Source organism: Rosa chinensis, chromosome 4 (assembly GCF_002994745.2).
Source record: "Rosa chinensis cultivar Old Blush chromosome 4, RchiOBHm-V2, whole genome shotgun sequence".
In the NCBI taxonomy this organism is placed as follows: Eukaryota; Viridiplantae; Streptophyta; class Magnoliopsida; order Rosales; family Rosaceae; genus Rosa; species Rosa chinensis.
The window spans coordinates 12,335,292-12,348,546 of NC_037091.1; the positions used below are offsets into that span (position 1 = coordinate 12,335,292).

The following is a 13,255-nucleotide window of genomic DNA, read 5'->3' on the forward strand; positions in this document are numbered from 1 at the left end:
TTAAAGTATATAAACTATTCTTTTTCACCATAGCGAATGTCATATATAATATGAAAACTAAGGTAGATAACTTGATATATTTTGGATTCCATCTAGAGCGCAGCCATATAATTTTTGCAATAAAATGAACTTTATGTCCTTCAAACTAAGATTAACTAATTAGCTAATATCCACAGAGTTGTTACAATTTTTTAGACCACAATACGCGTACGACATCAGTCATTGATTGAGGAGTGATGGAAAAAGCCAGATGAGGTTGATACCACATATAACGAGTCATTCTGGTTCGTCCATTTGTTACGGGCAAGTAGCAATAGAGCGACAGTCTGCAAACCATGAACTGTTGTTGTCCATATGCCATTGTAGCTTTGCATATAAATTCTAGATTTAGAGTCTGTCCAAATAGAACGGTACGTATTGTAGAACCAGAGAAACAACTTTATTTAACTATTTGAGGGTTTTGTACTTGTCACTTACCGCCACGAAGAAACAACACTCTTCTGGTGACCGGACCGGCTGTGATGGTCCCCGCCGGACAGGTCACCGTATAGTTTGAGACTCACACATTTAAAAGTTAACATCCCAGTCCATTCACTTACAGGCCACATATCAATACCTCATGCTATCCTTTAGGATTAGACTGAAACAGGTTGCATTACTGGCATATGTACTTTGCTAGATTGTTGACATTGTATAACAACGACAGTTCTGCTAGTTCGAACTGATGATCCTTCTGAAACTTTCACATTATTGTAATGACTTGAACTTGGCGACGGACCATTGATTGAAAGTGATGGGGCAATTTGTACACACTATTGCATGCAAGTGTAGTTTTCGTGCAATCAAGCAACCTAGATTTTTTGTTGGTGAAACAGTAGCTACGTACCTATACACTTCCATAGAAACCATATTTTGCTTGTATATCAATCCTTATCAACTAGATTTCGTGGGCACCCGTATATTCCCAAAAGCATATAAACTTCTTAAGAACTTTCCAAATTTGTTATACGTTTATAACTAATCAATCATCTGAGCCTAAACAGTCACTTAATCGATCTCCTAGTCTTTGAGTTATTACTAGAAAGGCTTGTCGCTAAGTACAGAGCTGCATTTCTCAAATGATTCTTCTTAACAATTGTAATAATACGATCAATACTTTATTAAAATTATAAGAATTGAATATAAAATATGATACTCGTAAAAAGGAGAATTAACAAGAAGATTTTACAAGATAATAATTGTTCTAACTAATTTTGTAATTACCTAGAAATAGATACAAAATGCGAAAAAAAATCAAGATGTATCGTAGAATTTCTCTTTTTTGCATTATGATGGTCAATGAAAGTGGAAACATTAATTGCTGCATAAAAATTGCTTAAACCGTTAAACTTAGACATTCGGTATTGGTTAAAAGAGTCTTGACTAATGGAAGGAGTCATTTTTGATATGCCAAGCTGCCCAGTTTATAAGGCCCTTATCTCGTTGGAACCTACCCCAGGAAAAATGAGGCTATAACCATGTGAGCACAACCAGAATTCAGAGTACCAAAACAGTTTCTGGTAACCACAAGTGGGTGGCAACTCCATACCTATACCTAGGGTTTGAACTTTGAAGAGTAAAATACAACAGTGTCAGACCAAACTTTTTTTCTCACAAAAGGGTTATGATGTAGTTTTTCTTAATTTTCTAGCTAGCACTCCCTGAAAATATAAAATATGTATAGGTATATATTCATACAGATCCTATCTAGAGCGAGCCCTCGCTCTGAAATTAAAGTGCGAGGTTGGAGTTTAGGATCACTTTTCGGTCGCATATCTACATCTCGACCATTTAGTTTTTAGGTACTAATGTATAGATCATCTCTGTAAATTTCAGCTAAATTGATAATCGTTAAAGCATTGATAACTACCTTAAAGCTAGTACGGTTCAGGTTTGACAGATTCAGTTTATCTATTGGTTTAAGCGGGTTAGATACCTTAAAAATCATCAATTTGACTGAAATTTTGCAGAGATGATCTATACATTAGTACCTAAAAACTAAACGGTCGAGATGTGGATATGCGACCGAAAAGTGACCCTAAACTCCAACCTAACACTTTAATTTCAGAGCGAGGCCTCACTCTTGATAAGATCTGTATATTCATAATCATATAGTTAGTGTATTAATTCCTGTGGATTTGTTATTATATGATTGAACTAATTATTCCAATAAACAAAAGCAAGGTGGCCTAAAGCTCATCATTTGGAGGAAATCATCATTTTCATATCCCCCTCACTAGCATTAGCTCTCATAGCAAAGACTCCAAGACCATATATCTTTATCTCTCTATTTAAACCTCTCCAACCCTCTCTCCCTCTCACAAACTCACACATGCTCACTTGAAACTTCAAACACATTTTACATTCCATTTTCTCGCTCTCACTCTCCCTTTCCCTCTCTCTCTCTCTCTCTCTCTACCTAGCCCCTATCTCTTACCAAAAAGACAAACATACCATCATCATCACCATCATCATGATGCATAATAGTGCTCGTCACAGTCAATCTCTTGACCAAAACGAGCTTTTCTCCCGGAGATGCGTATGGGTGAACGGACCGGTCATCGTCGGCGCCGGTCCATCAGGCCTAGCAGTTGGTGCTGGTCTTAAAGACCAAGGAGTTCCATTCATCATTCTGGAAAGAGCAGACTGCATTGCTTCACTTTGGCAAAAGAGAACATATGACCGCCTCAAGCTTCACCTCCCCAAACAGTTTTGCCAATTACCCAACTTCCCATTCCCAGATGATTTCCCAGAATACCCCTCCAAAAACCACTTCATCAAGTATCTGGAGTCCTATGCACAGCACTTTGACATAAACCCCAATTTCAATGAGACAGTTCAGTCTGCTAAGTACGATGAGACCTTTGGTCTTTGGCGGGTGAAGACCATTGCTGCTGCAAGTGGTTCAGGCTCTGCTGTTGAAGTCGAGTACATTTGCCGGTGGCTCGTGGTGGCCACTGGAGAGAATTCTGAGAAAGTAGTGCCGGAGTTTGAAGGCTTGGAAGACTTTGGCGGCCATATCATGCATGCTTGTGACTACAGATCCGGCGTGGCTTACCGTGGCAAGAATGTGTTAGTAGTTGGATGTGGAAATTCTGGCATGGAAGTCTCTCTTGATCTTTGCAACCACGATGCTAGCCCTTCCATGGTTGTTCGAAGTTCGGTAAGTATAAAAAAAAAATTCATAAAATTATTCTAGACTATAATATGAAACTGCTATACTCATCAAATTTGTTTATCAAATATATGATGTGTTTTATTGACATTCTTAAAATGTCACTCCGCATTCTCGGCGCTTTTTTTTTGTGAGTATGAAATACTGAATGACTTCCTACAAATATCAGCAACAACTCTCTATTATTTATATTAATTATACTAGAACTTAGTTAGTTCCCTTCTGCGTTATTCTCCAGGTTCATGTTCTGCCAAGGGAAATTCTTGGAAAGTCAACATTTGAATTGGCAATTTTTCTGATGAAGTGGGTACCACTTTGGCTTACTGACAAGATATTGCTGATACTAGCTTGGATATTTCTGGGAAATCTTGAAAAATATGGTATAAAGAGACCATCCACAGGTCCTCTGCAGCTTAAGCACAACTCAGGGAAGACCCCAGTTTTGGACATTGGAGCTCTGCAGAAAATAAGATCTGGTGAAATCAAGGTGGTTCCTGGAATCAAGAGGTTCTCTCATGGCAGAGTCGAGCTTGTTAATGGGCAAAATCTTGTGATTGATTCTGTCATTTTGGCTACTGGGTATCGCAGCAATGTTCCTTCATGGCTCAAGGTCAGACTTTGATTTAATCATTTATTAGAATATACAATATTTTCCTTATTAATGTGTTTGGAAGCTTCTATTTTTCAGTCCATGTGACAGTTATGGATTTTTTTTTCCCTTCAATTTTCTGGAATCATTTGTTTTTGTTATATTTTTTTCCTCTTTATTTTGTGGTCAAGATTCCAAGAAGTACAGACAGAAAAAGAAAAAAGAAAAAAGAAAAAAAAACGCAGAAGCAAACTGTGGTCAGTTTGTTAGTTTTCTGGGGTGGTCCATTTTATTGAGATTATTGTAAATTGAAATCAGAGGTCATATTATTATTTTAGAAAAGCTTCTCTATCCAACTTTACCTAGTTGGATTGGAATTTAGACATATTCCTATAAACAGTGGGCTTTAGTTGTTTGGTACATTTCTTGAATGGGAAAGTTAAGGTTGACATACTTATTCTCAGTATAATTCCAAATTAGGAAAGGGCCTTTTTTTATTTTCTAGGTAAGTGTACTGATGAATGTGTGCTTTTGTTGTACAGGAAAATGAGTTCTTTTCTGGAGACGGAATCCCCAGAAATCCATTTCCAAATGGTTGGAAAGGGAAAGCTGGGCTTTATGCAGTTGGGTTCACTAGGAGAGGACTATCTGGAGCATCATTGGATGCCATTGGCGTATCCCAGGACATTGCCAAGAGCTGGAAAGAAGAAACAAAGCAGAAAAGGAAATCTGTGGCTGCTCGCCACCGCAGATGTATTTCACATTTCTAAAAATGTCGAAATTACAGTTACATATAATCCGGTCCAATCCAGTCCGATCCAATCTGCCCAAATACGGCAAGATTGAAGTGGGTATTTTTGTTTTTTGTTTTTGTTTTTGTTTTTGTTTTTCGTTAGTGATTGATCAACTAAAATAGCGATCAGTTTTTGTAGAAAAAATAATGTAGAATACACAAAAGGTAGCCCTCTCCTGTAGAAAACCTAACATTTGAAAATAATTGGACATCAATTTGTCAAATGGAAGATGAGGCTTATTCTTGTAATTCCTATGGAATTTTGTATTCAAATTTATTTATTTTCATATTCCAATGCAAATCAAGAGGATTCTCTCTCCCTCTCTCTCACTGGTCTGTAAGCTACAGTTGAAAGAAGTTATTTTTGTTTTTGGTTGTGAGTAAGACAAGTCGGATTTTGTTTGTTTTTTGGGTGTACTAATCATAAATATAGACGATGGGCTTCCGTCACCCCCAATCTGGCCCAATAAATGTTGTGGACCCTTGTCCTCCACCAGACCCCAACATCACAAATCTGGTCAAACTGATTCTGATCCTGACTCTTTAACTGTTTTTAGAAAATAGGTATGGGAGCCTGGGAGGAGTCCGTGATATTGCACATGGAAAATATGAAATCTTGTCAATATCCTTGAGGCTTGGACAGAGCACATGCGCTAGAATTTGGAATCCCCTAGAATTTACCTCATCATATGCAATCCGATTATATTCTCTCTTGGGACAAAACAACGGCGGAAAATTTAAACTTTGTCTACTAATGTTGTAGACGCTCTTGACTACAACGCCGAAGCTGTATGCATGACCACTGTACCGCGTGATTTGGTTAAGATACAAAATTTCAAGGAAGGCTAGCAAGAGCACTAATGCAAAATTCAAACACTAAATTACAAAAATGTCTTCTTGGGTGACATTGAAATAGGGAATGATTACAATGAGACCTTTCCGATTCTAGTTAGTGTTTTCTATTTGGTTCAATGTAAGTGGTATAAGGGAAAAGATCCTCTCCTAAGCAAGAAAATTGCCTAAGCTTTCAACCACGTTAAAACACGTGTAACAACAACGTCTAACGGTTCACAATAATGCCACGTAGTGATTGACATCGATCAAAAACCAATGATATCCTCTCCACTGATACAGTTCTTCTCTCTCTCATCTAATCTTCAATCTCCAAAACTCTCTTTCGGACCAAATCTGACTTGATTTTAGTTCCACTCAGCTCCACTTTGGTTCAAATTTTTTTGGTCTTTGTTAAGTTCTTGACTCGTCCTTATGGGTTTTGGTGGTTGATAAATTTTCTTGTGGGATTGGTTGGGATTCAATTGATTGGACAGAATTGGGAATGCTGGTCATCAATTGAATTGGTATTGTTCCAACCATGGCAAAAACCCAAACTGATCATCAATATCACAGAACATCTTGCTCAAGCTTTCTTCTGTGACCATGTGGTCAATCTGTTGAGAGCATTGAAGTTGCTCATGCCTTGATGATGAGTTTTGATGAAAGAGTTGTATTCCCGAAGGCCTTATAGTAGTAGTAATAGAGGTAGGAAAGAGGGATCAAGGCTAACTTATAAACACAATTGATGGAAAGAGGGATCAAGGCTTGTAAATGCAGTAGGCCTTGTAATATTTGGATTTCGATGAGAGGAATATGAGGATAGAGGGATCTAATACCAATGCTATCAAACCCAGAACTCCAAAAGAAACACAATTGATGGTATAACAGTTCACTCAACACCCTTAACAAATATTCACAAGTGGGTTTCAACAAATTTGATGGGATCTCTTGATTTTTCTGAAAATTTCATTAGAGTTATAGAGAAGAGGCAGTGTGATTGTGCTCATTTTGAGATTCCATTTTGCAGTTGTGGTAATTGATTTCTATTGATATGAGATGTAATTTCATACTCAAACATAAATTAAGAAGAGCGCACAAGGGCTATAGAAGCAATACATGAGATTTTGGGTCTGGTGATTAGGAAAAGAAGAACAAAAAGAAGAAAGAAGAAAGAAGAACGGAAGTGATGAAATGAAGTACAGAGAGAAGAAACAAGTTTAGCAAAAGACAAAATAAAACTCAAAAATAAGAGAGAAAAATCATGTGAGTTTGTTGCGTACCGTTGGATCTCATAATAGCCATGTGGCGTTACCTTCTTCAAAGCTTAGGTAGCTTAGGTAGATTGTGAGGTTAGGAGAGGATCTGGATCCGTGGTATAAAAGCCTCTCAATCTGTCCCAAAGGGCATTAGAGAGAAGAGATGTCTATAGTCAATGGCTATAGTCATACGTACAACTAATCTTACACCCGGATCCAATTTTCTTACACTGAATTTAGGATCAAGCACCAACCACTTAATTTTTTTAACAAATATGTTTAATTTTGCCTACACAGGGCCTCACTAGAAAAGGAGCATGAAAATTTTATGCACAAAAAAGTCTTGTGCACGATTGGGTAGTGCCCTTCACTTGCACTATCTGAGTCCCCAATACATATCTTAGTAAATTCTCAACACTTTTATTTATTTATTTATTTTTTGGGGGTTTTTTCCCACGTTTGTTGAAGCCGTCATTTTTTTTAACACCTTTGCTATTATTTAGACACACACACACACACACACACATATCTATACTATTATTAAGAGAAGAGGTTTTGTTAGCCAAAATCAATTTTTTTTTTTTACAGAAATGACCTTAAAAGATTAAAAGACTTTGAGAATTAATTAAATCAGAGAGACAATTATGACAATTAAAAATTATATTTTTATTAAGAAAAATAAACAAAATAAATCCCACAATCCACTTTTCTTTTCTACTAATTTTTCTCTACAATAACCGTTTTCTTCTATTGTCTTTTCTTTTTTATTGTGTGACAAAAAAAAAATGGAAGTACTTACACATATAGAGCATGTGTGGAGGAAAGCTAGTATTTGTTAAGAGCACCTCTCGTGGATGTGTTAAAATTCACTTGAAAAACTCAATTACCGTTAATTTTGACATGGCATACAACTCTAGTGAATGTGGAGAAAACATTTAACTTCATCTGCTATATTTAACACTTTAACAGTTCTCTCCAAGCTTTTTAACAAGGGCCTCATTGCTCATCCAATTATATTGCACTTCTGAGAGAAAGGGATAAAAAGTATTAATAATATATTCTAGTAATGAATTTGACAGTTTCGTTGGAATGAAAGTCCAAATCTATCGAACGCAATTGGCTAGATCAGCCTTCAAATCTATGAAAGAACAAGCTGTTTGTTTTTGGTAATTCGTATCATTGTTTTGTTACCAGTTTTATATGTTTTTTTTTTTTTTTTTTGAGGGGGAAGACGTCAATAGAACCACACACGCAAGTGTATTCCAGTTTTGCTAGACTAATCACTGCATCGCAGACACACGAACCCTTGTGTTAACAAACAAAGGTCCCTCAAACCAGTTTTATATGTTGAAATGGTAACTGAAGCTATGTATTATGGTAATTGGTAGTCTTTTAGTTTTTTAACTCGCATTACTACTTCACCACGTACAAACTCAAATCATATATTATAATGAAAGAAAACGATTCACTCCGCACGATCATATATAGTTACATTGTTATTATTTGCGGCTCTTTTCTCAGCAAAATGAATTCGACAATTTGTCAGTTGCCACTGGATCCAAGGTTCTCATCATCAGCAATGGTCGACTGCAACCTCTTACCACAGACGTCCCTGCTATCGAAACTGAAAACACATGGGGAGGCCACCACCCCACATCCCATCCCTAGTTCATTCCACCTCAAAAGCCCATTCTTCCTTGTTTAATTTATCACTGTACTTCTCATTCATTTTGGACCATAACCTCGTACTTGGTCACAACATAACCCACACTGTTTTCGGGTGAATTCATAAACCAGATTTCTACGAAAGTCTTGTAAATTTGAACTTTTGACCTCGTATAATTGACTGAGTCATAGTATCCTCGTATTAATTTAATTTTATTTAAAAAAAATAAGGAACCTGATATACGCAACTTAAAGAGAAATCGAGTTCTAATTTGAAATCCTAGCTAGCTTCCTCCCTTTTTTCCCTCCTTCCCTTCCGGTAGCACCTATTTGTGTCATCAGACGGGCCACCATTTTGAGTTTGTATTCCTTGCCTTTCTTTCTTCTATCATCAAATATTTCTTTTACATAGTTATTCATACATTTGTCAAGGTGCTCGGTATCCTTTCTATGGCGTTGTCGGTTGTCTTTAATAAAATCGTTCAGAATTAGCTTCGGTACATATGTTCCTGGATCTAACTAACTAACCTTTCTTTTTTGAGTTATTATCACAAATGGTACATGACTTATCCTCTATTTTATCGATGGTACCTGAACTTCAATTTTGATCACAATCAGTACCCGAACTTTTCAACTTCATTTTAAATGGTACCTAAGGCCACATTTAGGTCAAAAAAGCCAAATCTAAAAAAAAAAATAAAAAGATTCAAGTTCAAGGCAAGTCTATTACCAAAAAATCATTACTATATATGATCGCAACCCTTGAAATCATCAAAAATCATCACTATGATCGCCTCACATGCTGTTTTAGTCGGAATATTGACCGAGGTGGCTCTAGGTACCATTTAAAATGAAATCGAAAAGTTCAGGTACGGGTTGTGATCAAAATTGAAGTTCAGGTACCATCGATAAGATTGAGGTATAGTTCAGGTACCATTTGTGATAATAACCCTTCTTTTTTCTATATACTGTACGTAACCTTAGGCCTGTATTTGGCCTCTTTTTCTTCCAGTAAGAAATTTTTTAATTTTTGTTTTGTACTTTTTGTTTGGAGATACTATTTCCACCCTACATTTAATTTTTGCCACCAAAATTTTCAGTATTGCCCTTGTTTGTTAAACTAAAACAAACACCGAAATGCTACCGTTTGCCTTTTCAAAGAACTCCAGCAACTTTATGACATTCTTAACAAAATCTTCAGCAGATTCTCTCATCTTAACAACCAAATCTTTAGCATATACTTCTCTAGTTCTCTTTCCCCATTTTTCTTTCTGCAAATCTTGTGTGTCTATCAACAATATCCCATTTGACTACTTTAATGGAAATAATTTTGACTTTTGGAAAGCTTAATTTAAAGTAAATCTATAATGCATTGTTTGTAATCAGAGTCTTAGAGATTGAAAAATCATTAGCAATCAAAATTGACAACCATGCAAACTAAATGCAAAGAATAATTGTCATGGTAGGAGTTTGGAACATAATTTTTCAATATAATACAGCAATAAACAAAGAGTAATTGTTTTAGGTTTCGGTGAAAAGACTTTCAAAACTCAATAATACTTTTGAAACTCTTCAAAACCATAATATGCACGTTGAAAATTTGGTCGATGGATGCTATTTCTGTCACCGGATTTCATCTTCTACAAATCACCAAAATACAATATATTAAGAACAAATAATTATCATTATTTTATTGTCATAAAAGATTAAAATAACAAGAATTATAGGACTTATCTCTTGGATTTGTAGACTCCCAAAGGACACATAATTCGAAAAGAGTTTAAGGTTGAGGCGTGTAAACACTGCCCTTAAGAGTAGATTTCTCCCCTCGGAAACAATGTCTTAGTGTAGCAAGTTAGTGGCGCCCTACCCTCCAGGGTACAGCAACCATTAATCCTTGAAAGTGTACACTCACAAACTTGGATCCTAGAACTGCTTGATTATTTCCTTTGGAAAAACATAAAATAGTAGAACTCTCAAAACTTTATGACAAAAAATAATTCAATAGAGAGAGAGAGAGAGAGAGAGAGAGAGAGAGAGAGAGAGAGAGAGAGAGAGAGAGAGAGACTGATTTTGAAAGAGATGATGAAAGATAAAGAAAATGTGTGTCGCAGTGGAGCAAATGGTGTTTTGGCTTATAAAGGAGTTGCTAGCTAGTATAATTATACAAATCATAAAGAGATTGAATGATAATAGAGGGGTTACAAAATTGGTAAACAATATAACCCCCATGTATTTTTTTTTTGAATCAAGCCCACGGGGAGAAATAATATATTCATCACAAGCCAAAATAGGCCGTTACATACCCTGCCGCTATCATTTAAGGACATATACAGACAAGGAGGTAGTGGTAGTACCCACAATGGTATGTAGAAATAGACCCACTCATTATACATTTCAGACCGTAGAGATAGCGGAGATCCTCCTTTGGTACTACGCCGGAGGCGCTAGAGATCTAGGTTCCTAATACAAGGAAATTATTGTAAATAGACTAAAAATCCATAAACATAGAGTTGGGCCAAGGGCCAAAGCTTTAGCCCAATTAAAGGCTCAGTAGGGTAGCCCAAAAGGAGAAGCCCAACAGCACAAGGCACAGCAGGATTTGGAACCGGCCCAAACTTCCCTTCTCGCGCTTCCGTGCAACGCCTGTTGCTTCCACCACCTGTCTGCCGTACCTTGCCGCTCTGACCACGGTCAACCAAACAGCGCCGACCCCAGCATACCACGACCACCACTCGGCCTCGCCGCACACTCCACCAGAATCACAAGCCACCCGAATCTTCCAGTTCCTCACCGCTGCACAGTTCCTCAGAACCACGCCACCACTCAACCTATTAGAAACCGTGCCGCCGCCTGATTTTGTAGAGCCCACGCCGGAGTCGATCCCGTCACTGTACAACGTGACGCGAACACCCCAAGAGACTTCGTCTGGAAACCGTCCTTCCCCGTCCAACACCTTGAGCCTGACTCCTCTCTTCTGAACTTCCCGAGCAAATAGGGTTCAACACCCGTCTGGCAGTGACCCAATAGTGGCGAGGCGAACCTGCACAGACCTTGAGCGCCGCTGGAAGAGCAGAATTTCTCAAAACCCCGAAACTAGGGCACTCCGGGTTTCTTGGAGCTCTTCAGAGAGAAAACCTTAAATATAACCCCCATGTATGAAACAATTATAAGATAGGTTATGATAATGATAAATATATGTTAACATGAGTCAATTCTTAATTTATAATCCCCAATAAATGCTCTAAAAACAAAACAGAAATTCACAACTCTAAAATTTAACTTGACGCATTTAGAAAATAAGGCAAATATATTCCACCATATAGTTGTGTATTTTGAAATATCAACTAAAATTCCAACAATCCCCCACTTTCTAAAATGGATACTACAATGGATATCACCATATAGTTGGCATTTAATTTTTTATGACAATAAAATAATGATAATTATTTGTTATTAATGTATTGTATTTGTGTGATTTTGTAGGAGAATCAAAATGGAGAAACTTTATTAACACATCCCTAAATACTTAATACACATTCTAATTTTTTTACATTTAAAATCAGATTATATGGGTAAATGAAATGACTGAAAAGACATTCATATTAGAAAATGAACTATAATTTTTTTTTTTTTTGAATCAAAGGTATATTATTGATGAAGGAACCCAAAGGTTGCTTACAATCTGAGTTTAGAACATCTAAAATACATGTAGGATCTTGATCATGCCACACTACACTATGATCAGCCTCTTATGCTATGGCAGCAAGTCGATGTGCCACCCTGTTACCGGACCTAGATACATGAGTGATTCGAACATTTTGCAAAATCTCTAAACTGCCTCGAATATCATCGATGATACCAGCTTTAGCAATATGCAAGGCTTGCAGATAAGCAATGTCAGCCACTGCTTCAAGGCAGTCCGACACCACAAGAACATGTTCAACTTGCAAGTCTTGCAGTAGCTTCAAGCCATCTCTGATGGCAATCAATTCTGTATGCTTAGCCGAGGCTACTGAAGTAACATGGTTTGCAAAGGCTGCTTTAAAACCACCTGTACCATCTCTAAGTACACCTCCAGTACCACCATGAGTGAGGCTTGGTAAGAAGCTTCCATCCACATTGAGCTTCCATTGGCCATCAGGTGCAGGTATCCAGGAGGTCTTAACACGAACTGTTGGCTTCTTTTCCACTTGCCTAGCTTTGCAGAATTCATCAAGCCAGGCCAATGAACTTAACATCAACACATGTGCAGGTTGACAAGTATCATTCTAAAGCATGTCATTCCTATTCTTCCACAGAGACCACAGAACCATCATAAGCTTCTCAAACATATTTTGCTGCAGATTCAATGCGTGGTCTAACATCCACTCTCTAAAATCAATATTTGGTAGCAAGTTGTTGCCTAAATTAAAAGGCGGGGCTGTAAGTATCGAAACTGCAACTGGACACTTGCAAAAGACATGAGAATTGTCTTCATATTGATATGCACACAGTAGACAATGTAGATCCCCCGTGTAACCTTTAGAGCATAATTTGCTCTAGTAGGTAACAGTCCACAACATGCTCTCCAAATGCAGATTTTTACCTTACATGGCACTTGTGCTTTCCATATTCTAGTCCAGAGTTGTTTGAATGGATTTCCATTAGAGGAAGAGACAAGAACATTTTCTAGGACAGAAGCCCGAGCAATCCAGTAAGCAGTCTTCACAGAATAGAAGCCTTTCTTCTCTGGGCCCCAAATCAACTTGTCCTCCATATTTCTCCTACCAAGAGGGATGCATAGCACATGTTGGGCTACTTTCGGGGAGAAAATAACATGCATGGCTGCAGTCATCCATTCTCTAGTATTGGAATCAATAAGGTCAGACACATATTCAAAAATACAATTATCTGGCTTGGGG

At 37.3% G+C, this 13,255-nt stretch overlaps 1 protein-coding gene across 1 annotated transcript; it reads left to right on the plus strand.

The window, feature by feature from the left end:
* Nucleotides 1–2,403: 2,403 nt before the first annotated feature.
* LOC112196909 (probable indole-3-pyruvate monooxygenase YUCCA3) lies at nucleotides 2,404–4,828 on the plus strand. Its single transcript, XM_024337386.2, has 3 exons — nucleotides 2,404–3,202; nucleotides 3,453–3,824; nucleotides 4,346–4,828. The coding sequence occupies exons 1-3, from the start codon at nucleotides 2,513–2,515 to the stop codon at nucleotides 4,571–4,573; spliced, it is 1,290 nt and encodes a 429-aa protein (XP_024193154.1). The 5' UTR covers nucleotides 2,404–2,512; the 3' UTR covers nucleotides 4,574–4,828.
* The last annotated feature ends 8,427 nt before the right edge of the window (nucleotides 4,829–13,255 follow it).